This window comes from Acomys russatus, chromosome 32, assembly GCF_903995435.1.
Source record: "Acomys russatus chromosome 32, mAcoRus1.1, whole genome shotgun sequence".
Taxonomy (NCBI): Eukaryota; Metazoa; Chordata; class Mammalia; order Rodentia; family Muridae; genus Acomys; species Acomys russatus.
The window spans coordinates 22,968,378-22,982,459 of record NC_067168.1 but is presented as its reverse complement, the minus strand read 5'-3'; the positions used below and the strand labels follow the sequence as shown (position 1 = coordinate 22,982,459).

The following is a 14,082-nucleotide window of genomic DNA, read 5'->3' as shown; positions in this document are numbered from 1 at the left end:
GAGAGGCTTCGAGCTCATGTCCCTCTGGCCTCAGCCTTGAAAGTCCCAGTACTTGCCACCATCCCCAGCCTCAATAGCCACAAATTAAAATTCGTTCATCAATGTAAAACGAGCCTCTCAGTTAGGGATGATGGTACACACCTATAATCCCAGAATCTGATTGGCTGAGGCAGGAGCATCTAAGTTTCAAGCCAGCCATCCTGGGCTGCTTAGTGACACTGTAGCTCAGCAACAACGGAACTGAATGGTTTGGTTGTGCAAAGAAGAATGCAGGCAGCGTCTTTATGCACAACAAAGGAAAGTGCCCGCTAGAGCTCATCTCAGTGGCTAAGAGTTCATATTAGAATAGGACACTTAGAAGTTATGGCTTTATACATAAAATGTTTTCTCAATGGTTCTTCTTTCTTAGCTACATGGATTTCCAATAGCCCACTTGGTTTAAAATGTAATTTTTTTTTCTTAATTTTTAACAAAACGTGATGGTGCTTGATCCAGAATGATTAGCTCTCAAAGGGTGAGTAACTATGACCTATGTGACATTGACCCTGTATTTAAAAAAAGAGGAGGATTTACAGCTGTCAAAATGCAGCCGAGGGGTGGACAATGACCTTTGGAAATCGCTAGAAGAAAGAAGACACAATTTGGAGGTATCTCTGCCTAAGCATTTCACTAAGATTTGGATTTAAAAAGTAAGTAAAAAAAAAAAAAAAAAAAAAAAAAAGTAAGAAGTATTTTGTGTGTGTGTGTGTGTGTGTGTGTGTGTGTGTGTGTGTGTGTGTGTGTGTGTGTTTAAGAGCAACGCTTTTTCTCTGGGCTTGTGAGGCTCATTTTGAATCTTCTCTTGGCCACGGTCAGGATGACATCCTGTCAACGGCTCCTTGGTGCTACGTCTTGTTATACCAGTTCATGGAGCGAGTCACAGCTTTCACCCAGTTCTCCATATTTGCTTCATATTCCTGCCACTTCTTCTGAGGCTTGAAAACTGTTTCACTTTGCCTCAGCTTCTGTAGTTCTTCCTTGTCAGACCAAAATCCTACAGATTGAAAAATAAAAATCTCAAAATTTAAAGCAAATAATGAGTTCATGGAATATACTCACCAATCCTATGTGAGTTTTGCCTAGGAGAACAGTTGCTATGCTAGAACACAGATCAGAACACTTGCTGCTTTGGAAGTATATACATAACCAAACAGATACAAGAGGGGAAAGATGCACTAGGAGAAAAATATTTTGCAGCTGGGCCTGTAATCCCAGTACTTGGGGAGGCAGAGGCAAGAGGGTCTCTGTGAGTTTGAGGCCAGCCTGATGTACAAAGCAAGTCCAGGACAGCCACAGGTATGTAGAGAAACCTTGGCTTGAAAAAAAAAATTTTTTTTTTCTTTTTAACCCTGAGTTTTATTTTTGAATAGCATTATAACACTTTTCATTTGTACTGTGACTGAACAGAGAGCCTCACACAACAGGCAAGTGTTCTCCCACTGACACACTGACACACCACTGACACACCACTGACACCCTGACACACCACTGACACACCACTGACACCCTGACACACCACTGACACACTGACACACACACACACACCCTGAACCTCTTTCGACTTTATTTTATTACACAGTCTCGCTAAATTATTCAGGCTGGCTTTGAATTTGTGGTTATCCTGGCTGGGCCTCCCCAGTTCTGGGAATGCAGGTATGAGCTACCACATACACCTTGAAATGTTTTTTTGTCTTTTGTTTTTGTTTTTTTGAGACAGGGTTTCTCCATGTAATGTTGTCTGTCCTGGACTCGCTTTGGAGACCAGGCTGGTCTCACACTTACAGAGATCCTCTGCCTCTGCTTCCCGAGTGCTAGGATTAAAGGCGTGCCCCACCACGCCCGGCTGAAATTTCTTTTTATACAATAAAAATAAATGAAGATAAATGGAGGTAACTGGCAACTAAAATAGAATAATATAGATAAAATCAAAGACGAGATGCATAATTTCTTTTAAAAAAAATAGTGTTTCATACAAGTTTTTAAAAGTATTTTTAAAAGATTTATTTAATGTATATGAATGCTCTATATTCATGAACACCAGAAGAGGCAATCAGATTTCATTACAGATGGTTGTGAGCCACCATGTGGTTGCTGGGAACTGAACTCAGGACCTCTGGAAGAAGAGTCAATGCGTTCAACTGCTGAGCCATCTCGCTCTTCGGCCCCACATACAAGTTATTTAAATTCCAATCCAAGATAAAATCATAGCATTATAGTTCTACAATTTATTGTTTTACTATTTTTCCTGTGTAGCCTTGGTTTTCCTGGACTTGCTTTGTAGACCAGGCTAGACTCCCACTCACAGAGATCCCCCTGTCTCTGCCTTCTGAGTGCTGGGATTAAAGGCGTGCGCCACCACGCCTGGATGGAAAGATGATTTCTAATTCATAATAAAAAGTAAAGCTGGGCGTGGTGGCGCACGTCTTTAATCCCAGCACTCAGGAGGCAGAGGCAGGTGGATTGCTGTGAGTTCGAGGCCAGTCTGGTCTACAAAGCGAGTCCAGGACAGCCAAGGCTACACAGAGAAACCCTGTCTCAAAAAACCAAAAAAAGTGACAAAAGGACTGGAGAGATGGCTCAGTGGTTAAGAGAGCTGCCTGCTATTCCAGGGGTCCTGAGTTTAATTCCCAGCAACCACATAGTAGTTCACAATCGTCTATAATGTGATCTGGTGCACTCTTCGGCAGATAAAGCACTCATATGCAATAAATACAATGAATAAGTCTTTAAAAAAATGACACCAGATGTAGTAGCACATGCCTTTAATCTCAGCACTCAGGAGGCAGAGGCAGGCAGATCGCTGTGAGTTCGAGGCCAGCCTGGTCTACAAAGAGAGTTCCAGGACAGCTAAGGTTATTACACAGAGAAACTCTGTCTCAAAAAACAAAAAGTGATAAAAGGACACATTTGGAACTATATCATAGCCTCAAATGATAAGGTGTCTTGTCAGAAGCTCACTACTCAAGTGCCTGTTTGTTTGTTTGTTTGAGACAGGGTTTCTCTGTGTAGCTCTGGATGTCCTAGAACTCACTCTGTAGACCAGGCTGGTCTTGGACTCCGAGACTTGACTGTATCTATGCCCCGCCCTCTCCTCAGAACCAGGATCAACCTCAATTATTTCTTACAAATTACATTTTCTCTTACCAACAGTGATATATTTTAGATGACATATACTTGTGTATATCTATGTGTGTTTTTTGTATGTATCTGTGTGTTTGTATATCTCTGTATATGTGTGTATCTCTGTGTACGCATATGTCTCTTTGTGTGTGTGTTGTGTGTATATCTGTGTGTGTCTTTGTATGTATACCTATGTATCTGTGTCTGTGTGCTTTTGTGTGCATCTGTGCATGTCTATGTGTTTGTGTGTCTTTGGTGCATCTGTGTGTATGTGTGTTTATATGTGCATCTGTATGTGTTCTGTATGTGTCTTTCTGTGTATCTGTGTGTGTGTGTGTGTACATATAAATACACTGTTCAATTTGCTCTGTAAGCCATAGCTTAGCTTCTTCTGGAACTCCTACCCTCATGGCATCATACCATCGATCTTTGCTGGGTTTATCACAGATCTAATCACAGTTTATCATCTGTCTGAGGACACCAGAGACAAGGGACTGTGGCTTTAACGTCTTTTTTTTTTTTTTTTTTTTTTTTGGTTTTTTGAGACAGGGTCTCTCTGTGTAGCTTTGGCTGTCCTGGACCCGCTTTGTAGACCAGGCTGGCCTCGAACTCACAGCGATCCACCTGCCTCTGCCTCCCGAGTGCTGGGATTATAGGCATGAGTCACTACGCCTGGCGGCTTTAACGTCTTAATTTTCAGGCATGCCCATCTTGTAGCAGGCGCTCACCAAATGGCTGATTTCATCTTTTATTTTTTCGCTTTTTGTTTTTTTGCAACAGGGTTTCTTTTGTGTAGCCCAGGATGTCCTGGATCTTGCTCTATAGACCAGGCTGGCCTCAAGCTGAAGAGATCCAGGTTCCTCTGCCTCCTGAGTACTGGAATTAAAGGTGTGCGTCACCACGTATCTGATCTCTTTTCAACTATGCCTCAACATTCTGGGCCTCAAGGTTCATCCTAGGTGCTATCCTGTAACTCTGGCCTGCGTCCAGCGAGAATCCTGTTAGGTTGAGTTAGCTAGAATTTCTCTTCATTATTAACATTTCTCTTTCTTTTGGGAGGGGGGTTTTCAAGAGAGAGTTTCTCTGTGCAGCCCTGGCTGTCCTGGACTTGCTTTTGTAGAGCAGACTAGCCTCAAACTCACAGAGATCAGCCTGCCTCTGCCTCCCTATCGGGGTTAAAGGCATAGATGTCCACCACGCCTGGCCTAACATTTCTTTTTATTTTTCACCTCTTGAGCCTCACCCTGCTCTAAGGCTTTGAACTCTCAGTTTTCCTTGTGGTGTCCACTCCAAGGGAAACTACAGTGCTTGCCATTCTTCAGTGGACTCCTAGGTTGATTGATTTATTATGTATACAGTGTTTCTGCCTGCATGTACTCCTGCACGCCAGAAGAGGGCACCAGATCTCATAGATGGTTGTGAGCCTTCATGTGGCTGCTGGGAATTGAACTCCAGACCTTTGGAAGAATAGCCAGTGCTCTTAACCTCTGAGCCATCTCTCCGGCCCTCTAGTTATTTTCTTTAATGTTGTATACTGAGAAAGTCCATCCAAAGACCAACCCTTGTTAAGAGACCAAAGTAGGCGAGACTGAGATGCCCTCACGTCACAGTTCTTCTAGTAAAATTAGGACAGGACAATCAGGCTTGTATACCCATGAATAAACACAGACTTTCCTGATGCTCTCTGTCATCTGTGACTGAGGATGAGCAGTGGCATCGCAGAAACCACTTACAAGAAAGTGCTCAGTTTTATAAATTGTACACGTACCCACAGCAAGGCCAGCAAGTGTGGCTGCACCCAAGCAGGACATGTCGAAGTGGGCAGGTTTGTCTATCTTCTCATTAATCAAGTCTGAAGTCATCTGCATGATAAAAGTGTTGTTACAGACTCCTCCATCCGCCCTGTGGGAAGCAGGATCCAAGGTGAGTTACTGTTAGACAACCATTAACTGTTTTTTTTTTTTTTTTTTTTTTTTTTTTTTTTTTTTGGTTTTTCGAGACAAGGTTTCTCTGTGATAGCTTTGGCTGTCCTAGACTCACTTTGTAGACCAGGCTGGCCTCGAACTCACAGTGATCCACCTGCCTTTGCTTCCCAAGTGCTGGGATTAAAGGCGTGCGCCACCACGCCCGGCCCCATTAACTGCTTTTATGTGGGTAACTAGACTTAAAATTCACCTTTTGAAGGGGGGGGAGGGTGGGATGCTGTCAAGCCAGAGTCTTGCAGGTGCTAAGGAAGTGGGCACCACAGAGCAGTGTCCTCATCCTGGCTCTGTTTTTATATTTTACTTTCAAAATTTTATCACTTAGCACTAAAATAATAATCATCATCATCATCATCATCATCATCATCTGCCTGCCTCTGCCTCCCAAGTGCTGGGATTAAAGGGGTGCGCCACCACGCCCGGCTCTTAGCACTAAACTTACGGCAAGATCTTTACAACAGAAATAAGACCCCAAGGATTTCACGAAGCCCAGGCTAGCCCAGGACTTGGACTTACTAGTTAGAGAGGAACCACACAAACTTCCAATCCTCCTGCCCCTGCCTCCCGAGTGCTGGGACCAGGCACCATGTAATCCTCAAACACTCCTCTCCTTACTGTTACTTAAATGTGTTCCTTGAGAATTTCACACGTGCACATCACTCATATTAACCACGCTCACCGTGCTCCATCCCCCACTATCTCTATATAGCCAACCCTTCCCTAGACATTTTTTTCCCCTCATGTCCCTGTCTATGTGTCTTGTTTTGTGGCCCACTGCGTTTAACCAGGGCCACCTGTGTGCCCGTGGCTCTGGAGCGCTGGAGCCCAGTGGGCTCAGCAGTGGGTCCAAGGGAAAATTCTTCCCCCGGATGAAAACTGTTCTTTACTCAGGTCCAAGTGTGGGCATCTGCCGTTTGTTTTGCCACTAGCCCAACAAGATGACAAGTAAAATGAAGGAAGCGAACAGAAGAGCTCATGTGGACGTTAACGAAGGTAAAATAATTTGATTCTTCCACATCAAAAGGACAGCTCCAACACAGCAACAAAATGTTAATGATTTGAGCCGGGCGTGGTGGCGCACGCCTTTTATCCCAGCACTCGGGAGGCAGAGGCAGGCGGATCGCTGTGAGTTTGAGGCCAGCCTGGTCTACAAAGTGAGTCCAGGATGGCCAAGGCTACACAGAGAAACCCTGTCTCGAAAAAAAAAAAAAAAAAAGAAAAAAAAATCAATGATTTGTATATAATCAACAGAAATTTCATATTGTGTTATATTCTCATAGACCTAAAACTAGCGTTTTCCTCTCCAAAGTGCTATGACCAACGATTTTACTGCCAAAGACCTAGGCATAAGCTTTGGAAAGCCATGAAAAAGTGAAAATAAATAACAGCTGCTGCCTCCCCATTCTCCTCCTCCTCTTTTACGTCCTAGTTTTGTGATGATAGGGCTCAGACCAGGGGACCATCACTGAGCCAGCCCATCAGGCTGAGTACCATGTAGCTCCTAACTGGACCTGGCAGAAACGAAGCTTACCGGATATTTGTGACCGGAATCTGGATTTCCCTCTGCAGCATGTCATATAACTGTTTGTTCCTAGTCAAAGACAAGATAAATATTGAGGACATACTCATCATAATTTCAGCCTGATGTTTAAAAAAAAAAAAAAAAACCACCAAGGTTTTATTTACTTGACTTGATAAAAGATACAAAAGAAACTATTAAGCAAATACTGGCCGACCAGATATCACCTAACGCATGCTCAACTACAAAAGCTCAGGGCCTTGTGTTTTTCTTCTTCAGGCATGATAGTATACTTTTTATTTTACAATTAGGTTGAATGTATTGCCAGTCTATAAAGGAACACTTCAAGTGGTTATCTATTTACTCAGTAGCCTTTACTATGATACAGTCAAACAACATGTTAAAGTATTGAATATATCATTTTGTATTCATAAACAATTGTTTTAAGCAAAGGAAACACTGCTTATATATGACAATTCAGCTATTTTTGAAGAAGCACTTATTTTATAAGATGGGTGTTTTGCCTTTGGTTGTGTATGTACACAACATGAGTGCAGTGCCTGTGAGAGCCAGAAAAGGGCATCAGAGGCCCTGGAACTAGAGATACAGATGGTTGGGAGCTGCCATGTAGGTACTGGGAACCAAATCCTCTGTAAGAGCAACCAGTGCTCTTAACCACTGAGCAATCTTTCCAGTCCCCAATTTTATATGTCTATATCTTTATCTAGATAAATAAAGACAGATAGACCCTCAGCACAGGCTGGCTGTCCTTGGGACAAACTGGACTCTCCAAGCAGATACGATTTACAGATTTTGGCCTTAATGGGGGTCCTTAAGGGAGAACTGGGTGGGCCAGCTTTTACATTTTCCCAGAAGTCCTTAAGGAGGCAAGGAGTGGGGGGGGGGGGGAGTCCTTCAACTCAGGGAGGCAGAATCAGGAGAATCTCTGTGAGTTCAAGGCCAGCCTGGTCTACAAAGCAAGGCCAGGATAGCCAGGGCTACACACAGAGAAACCCTGTCTTGGAAAACCAAAAGGGGGGAGGGGGAAGGGGAAAGGAGGAGGGCGAGAGGAAGAGAGAGAAGTTCGACATGGTTTTGAAGGCAGCCTGGGCTAGAAAATGAGTTCCAGGCCAGCCTGAGCAGTATGATACCCTGTCTAAAAACAAAAACAACCCTTCAAGAGGCAGGGAGAAGGCTCGGAGATTAAGAGCACTTAATGTTCTTGCAGAGAACCTGGATTCAGTTCCCAGCACCCACATGGCAGCTCACAATTGTCTGTAACTCCTGACCTCTGAGGACTGCTGCTTGAATAGAGTGCATATCCACACACACACACACACACACACACACACACACACACACACAGAGAGAGAGAGAGACAGACAGACAGACAGACAGACAGAGACAGACAGAAAGAGACACACAGAGAGAATCCTTCCACCAAAAAGAAAATTTCAATTTTGGCAGCACACCTATAAAGAAGATGACAGAGCATGAAGGTGGCAGAGGGTGGTCTGGCAGGCTTTACCTGAAGGCTATTGACTCTAGTATTGCTCGGACGAGATGGTGTTTACTAGTGGAATGCTTCAAACCCATAAAAGAGGCACAGGCACAGGGGTCATTCAATGGGGCCTAAAGTAAGAGATAAAGAACACCATCTTACATTCTAAATTACATCTGCAGGCTTGATATGTATCATAAAACACAGCCAAGCTAGAAGAATACTTATTTAAACAATTTATTTTATTTTTTAAAAAGATTTATTTATTTATTACATATACAGTGTTTTGCTTACAGGCATGCCTGCTTGCCAGAAGAGGGCACAAGATCTCATTATAGATGGTTGTGAGCCTCCATGTGGTTGCTGGGAATTGAACTCAGGACCTTTGGAAGAGCAGCCAGTGCTCTTAACCTCTAATCCATCTCTCCAGCCCTTATTTAAATAATTCAAAGTAAATTATAGTCCAAAGTGCTCGTTAAGCAACATAATTTTTTTTTTTTTTAAAAGACAGGGTCTCATGTAACCTAGGATGTCCTCAAACTTGACATGATCTTCCTCCCTCCACCTCCTAGGTGCTGGGATTATAAAAGCACGTGACGCCGGGCGCCTTTAATCCCAGTACTTGGGAGGCAGAGGCAGGTGGATCACTGTGAGTTCGAGGCCAGCCTGGTCTACAAAGTGAGTCTAGGACAGCCAAAGCTATCACAGAGAAACCTTGTCTCGAAAAACCAAAAAAAAAGCATGTGACATCGTGCCTGGCCTAGGACAACTTTTTTTTTTTTTAAAGACAGGGTCTTATCATGTAGCCCCAACTGGTCTGGAATTCATTATGTAGATCAAGCTGTCCTCAAACTCAGAGAAACTGAGCTGCCTTCCAAGTGCTTAGATTAAAGGTGTGTCCCAGCATACTTAGCTGTTGTCTTTTGGTAGGGTTCTCAAATAGACCAATTTGGTCTTGAATTCACGATGTAGGCAAAGCTAGCCTTGAAACCGCCCCCCCCCCCACTTTGTAGCCCAGGCTGGCCTCAAACTCACAGCGATCCGCCTGCCTCTGCCTCCCGAGTGCTGGGATTAAAGGCGTGTGCCACCACGCCCAGCGGTTTGGTTTGGTTTGGTTTTTTCCAGACAAGGTTTCTCTGAGTAGCCTTGGCCATCCTGGACTCCCTTTGTAGAACAGGCTGGCCTTGAACTCACAGCAATCCGCCTGCCTCTGACTTCTAGAATGCCAGGATTGAATGTGTACGTCAGTCACCATGGTTGGCCATGTTGAAGTTTTTAAAGTTTTCTTTCATTTGTTTGTTTAATTTTTAGGTACAGCCTATGTCCTTGTGGTTGGGTGCCACAAATGTGTAGATACACATGAAAGCCAGAAGGGGGCACTGGATCCCCTGGGACATTACACACATTACTCGCAATGGTTACAACACGGAAGCACTGCCCTTGTAGAAGAGCAGCAAGCTGAATCCTCCCCCTCACCTCTTAAACTGTATACATTGTTTTATCTTAGAGCTATGTGGGTGATGAGACGTTAAAGAGAGTGCTCAAAACAAAGTCACTAAAATCCCTGAGCACTTCGAATGGATCAACAGTGATCTAACCAAATCCCACTTTTGCAGTGGCCGCTGGATCAAGATTTGTGCAGTTTGTCAGGGGTACCATAGATACGTTAACTCAATCTCAGGAGACCCTCGTAAACTCCGGCTCCTTACCATATAGCAAGCGGAAGGGGAATGTTATATTGTTGCACATCCGGTTCCTATAAACTGAAACACTCCCTCAAGGAGGGAGGGCAAGTGAGAACTTTGCAAGTCTTTAAGGAGGGAACAAGTGCCAGGGGAGGAGACTCCCAACAGTGCCTGAGATTTGCCTGACCTGTAGAGCTGCCGACAAACTGGGCAGAGCTCCTGGGTGGCAGCCTCCGTGAGTCACCTGTGTTGAGGGGCTTTTAGTTGACCCAGCTGCTTTACAGGGCCGGTTTTATTTGTTTGTTTTTGAGTCATCCCTGACCTTGTGAGGAAACAGCCATACTCTCAATTAGTAACCGCAATAAAACACACTGGTTCACCAAGTTGGAATGTGTTGCCATTATTTGACCTGGCATTCGTTCTCTTTCTGTTGTGAGTACATACATGTGTGTATATGTGTGTGTGTGTGTGTTGCATATCTCCTGTAGTCTGCCATACAACATGAATATTAAGCGACAAGGCTATTTTAAAACCTCAATGTGAAAGCATGAAAAACAGCTGGACACAGCTGCACACGCCTGTAATCCCAGCACTCGGGAGGCAGAGGTAGGCGGATCGCTGTGAGTTCAAGGCCAGCCTGGTTTACAAAGCGAGTCCAGGACAGCCAAGGCTACACAGAGAAACCCCATCTTAAAAAAAAAAAAAAAAAGAGATAAACTTTAGGTCTCGCTTCAACAGAGGTGAAAGTTGACAGCAGTTGAATTCTGTCGGCGTCACCAAACCATCAGGGTCTCCTGTAGAGAGCACACTGATCCCTGCAGGATCTGTACTAACTCAACACAGCTCCCTCCTCCTACAATGTGCTTTTCAGGTTAGTTCTGTTCAACACCTTGATTGCTCATCCAGGTAACAGACGCATAGCCATGTAATTCCAGGTGTGGCTTGAAGAGAAACTGCGAACGCTCTAAAGTTTTTAAAAGAATACCTGTAATCCACTGAAAGATGGGACAAAGCAAACCCCTTCAGAATCTTCCAGACTCAGGGCCATTTTCTCAGTCTCAGCAGCATCTCTGAAAAGATCTGTAAAAACAAACACAGGAGCAACAACAAAAACCTAAAACAAAAGGAAGGGGCTGGCGGGGGTGGGGGGGGACGACGACAAACAATCACGTTAGAGAACCAGTAGACAGAGGGGCCCCACGAATCAGGATTAGAACGGAAAAGGCTCTTCGTTTAAAAGGCTTAACACAAAAGCCGTTCTGTCCTGACCCAGCACTGTGCAGGGGCTTACAGCAAAGGTTAGGACAAGGGAGACCCACCCTAAAGGTCGTTTTAGACAAGTTCCATACGTAGCAAGCCTTCTTTTTTTTTTTTTTTCTTAAAGATTTATTTATTTATTACATATACAGTGTTCTGCCTGCATGTATACCTGCACACCAGAAGAGGGCACCAGATCTCATGATAGATGGTTGTGAGCCACCATGTGGTTGCTGGGAATTGAACTCATGACCTCTGGAAGAGCAGACGGTGCTCTTAACTGCTGAGCCATCTCTCCAGCCCCAAGCCTTCCTTTTTTCACTAAAGATACTTGGGTAAGCTGAAGAGTCAGTTCTAAGGTGTTTCTGTTGTTTGTTGTCATTGTCATATATTATGCCTAACAGGACACAGTGATGTTATCTCAGCACTTGGAAAGCTGAGGCAGGAGAACCACTGAAATAGGTTCAAGGCTGGCCTGGGCTACACAGTAAGTTTCCCATTTCTAAAGCAACAAACAAACCATTAGTCCCTTGGGCTGGCAGGCCTGTTGTCTGTGGTTGTCCGTTAGCTATTTTGGTGGTTTCCACTGCAGTCTGAGTCTCACTTCCCTGTTTACTTTGCTAAAGACTTTTCATTGGTCATTTAGGTATAAAGCCCTGAATTTCATCCTCTGAGGTGGCTTTCTTTCCCTCAGCTCCCCCGCCAAACAGGGTTTCTCTGTGTAGCCTTGGCTGTCCTGGACTTGTTTTGTAGACCAGGCTGGCCTCGAACTCATAGAGATCCGCCTGCCTCTGCCTCCTGAGTGCTGGGATTAAAGGTATGCGCCACTGCACCTGGCTCCAGGTGGCCTTTAAACATACAAACAAACAAACAAACCAGGATCTCTTGTAGCCCAGGCTGCCCTAAAACACTATGTAGCTAAGAACGGATCTGGCTGGGAAAGGAGGATGGAAGGAACTAGAAAGTGTAAAGGGAAAGGTGTTAAGTCTCATCCTGGACACATGGCTGACAGAGGACTCTGGCTGCCAGCCTCCCTCAGTCCCTAGATGGCTCCTCAGCACTTCTCACCCCGCCCCTGCCCTGGGCTTCACTGCCCTTGTGGCAGCTGCTTTTCTGGCAGTGGCTCTGCCCTCTGTGTAACCTCAGTCATTTTGGCTGCGGTCACTTGGCCACGTGGCTTATTCTTGTCCTTTTGGTCTATAGCTCCTCTCTTTCTTTCTCTCTCTCTCTCTGTCCCCATCTCTCTCCTCTCATGGCCTGGGTCAGTTTGGACCCTTCTAGATACCTCAGGCTGTACTTTCCCTTTTATGTACAATAAACTACCACCACCACCACCTTCTAAGATTTTACTTATTTTATGTATGAGTGCTCTATCTCCATGTACACCTGCAGGCCAGAGGAAGCATCAGATCACATTATAGGTGGTTGTGAGGCACCATGTAGGTGCTGGGAATTGAACTCTAGACCTCTGGAAGAGCAGACAGTGCTCTTAACTGCTGAGCCATCTCTCCAGGCTCCACAATAAACCTTCTTAACCCATATTTAGTAGTCATGTCCTCATTTTTTTTTCATACAAGGAGAAAGTGTAATCAGAATATATTATGTAGGAAAAAACTGTTTTCAACAAAAGAAAAAAAAAACTTTAGATAAACAATGTCAGGTCAAGGGCACACGAAAATGGCTTCCCTTTCTTCTCTCATCCCTCTTGCCATGCAGACGAAAGTATGACGAAATGTGTTCAGAGAGGGAGACTGAAACATTGCCCTAGCCAGGACCCCCAGGGCACAGCCTCTGCCAAACTATGAGGAAGACCCCTGAAAGAAAGGTATTCAAGACAATGACTTTGTAAAGATTTTGTTGTTGTTGTTGTTTGGAGACAAGGTTTCTCTGTATAGCCTTGGCTGACATGGAACTCACTCTGTAGTCCAGGCTGGCCTCAAACTCAGAGATCCCCCTGCCTCTGCCCACCCCCCACCCCCGAGTGATAGGATTAAAGGCCTGTGCCACCACCGCTCAGCTATGTAAAGATCTTTTTTTTTTTTTGGTTTTTCGAGACAGGGTTTCTCTGTGTAGCCTTGGCCATCCTGGACTCACTTTGGAGACCAGGCTGGCCTCGAACTCACAGCGATCCACCTGCCTCTGCCTCCCAAGTGCTGGGATTAAAGGTGTGCGCTACCACGCCCGGCTGTAAAGATCTTTTTTTAAAGGCTCCCCTTACCCCCAAAGCTACCCAAGAGAAGACTATGTGACCACAGATAATGAACCAGAGTCATGAAGAAGGAGCCTCTAAGCACAGTGTGGTAACTCTCAGGGAGGCAGAGGCAGGCGATCACTGTGAGTCTGAAGACAGCCTGGTCTACAAAGCGAGTCCAGAACAGCCAAGGCTCCACAGAGAAAACCCTGTCTCGAAAAATTGAAAAAGAAAGAAAAAAAAAAAAAAAAAGGAACACCACCAACACTGACCACTAGGTGGCACAACAGAGAGACAGAGCCCAGCAACAGAGCAAATGCTTGGAAAACATTAAAGGACAGTTGGAAACACAGCCCAAAGGCAGTGGGGAGTTTGCAATCTCTGCCCATCCAAATGTACTGCCTGCCTACAAGAACAACTTAGGGACCGCTCAGTGGTCCACAGCACTTGCTGCTCTTGCGGAGGACCTGGGTTTAGTTGCCAGTTACTACAGTGGTTCACAACCATCCATACTTCTGGTTCTTAGGACCAACACTCTCTTCTGACCTCCATAAAACACTGGCAAGCAGAAAGTAAGTAGATAAAACATTGATTTAAAAAGGAAAAACTTAAACAATCAAAATTCTCTGGGCAGCTGGCATACTCAGCATTCAGGAGGCAGATCACGCAGATCTCTGTGAGTTTGAGGCCAACCTGGTCTTCAAAGCGAGTCCAGGACAGCTAGGGGTACACAGAGAAACCCTGTCTCAAAAAAAAAAAAAAAAAAAAGCAAAACAAAACACCCCAAA

At 44.7% G+C, this 14,082-nt stretch overlaps 1 protein-coding gene across 1 annotated transcript in view; it reads right to left on the bottom strand.

Annotated features, from left to right (window-relative positions):
- Positions 1-864: 864 nt before the first annotated feature.
- Gk5 (glycerol kinase 5) overlaps positions 865-14,082 on the bottom strand; it is an 89,918-nt gene continuing 76,700 nt past the window's right edge. Inside the window, exons 12-16 of the mRNA XM_051140464.1 lie at positions 10,832-10,926; positions 8,189-8,292; positions 6,673-6,732; positions 4,928-5,061; positions 865-1,033 (exon numbers count right to left, since the gene is read on the bottom strand). Coding sequence (XP_050996421.1) covers positions 885-1,033; positions 4,928-5,061; positions 6,673-6,732; positions 8,189-8,292; positions 10,832-10,926 — 542 coding nt within the window. The 3' untranslated portion in view covers positions 865-884. The remainder of the gene's footprint in view (positions 1,034-4,927; positions 5,062-6,672; positions 6,733-8,188; positions 8,293-10,831; positions 10,927-14,082) is intronic.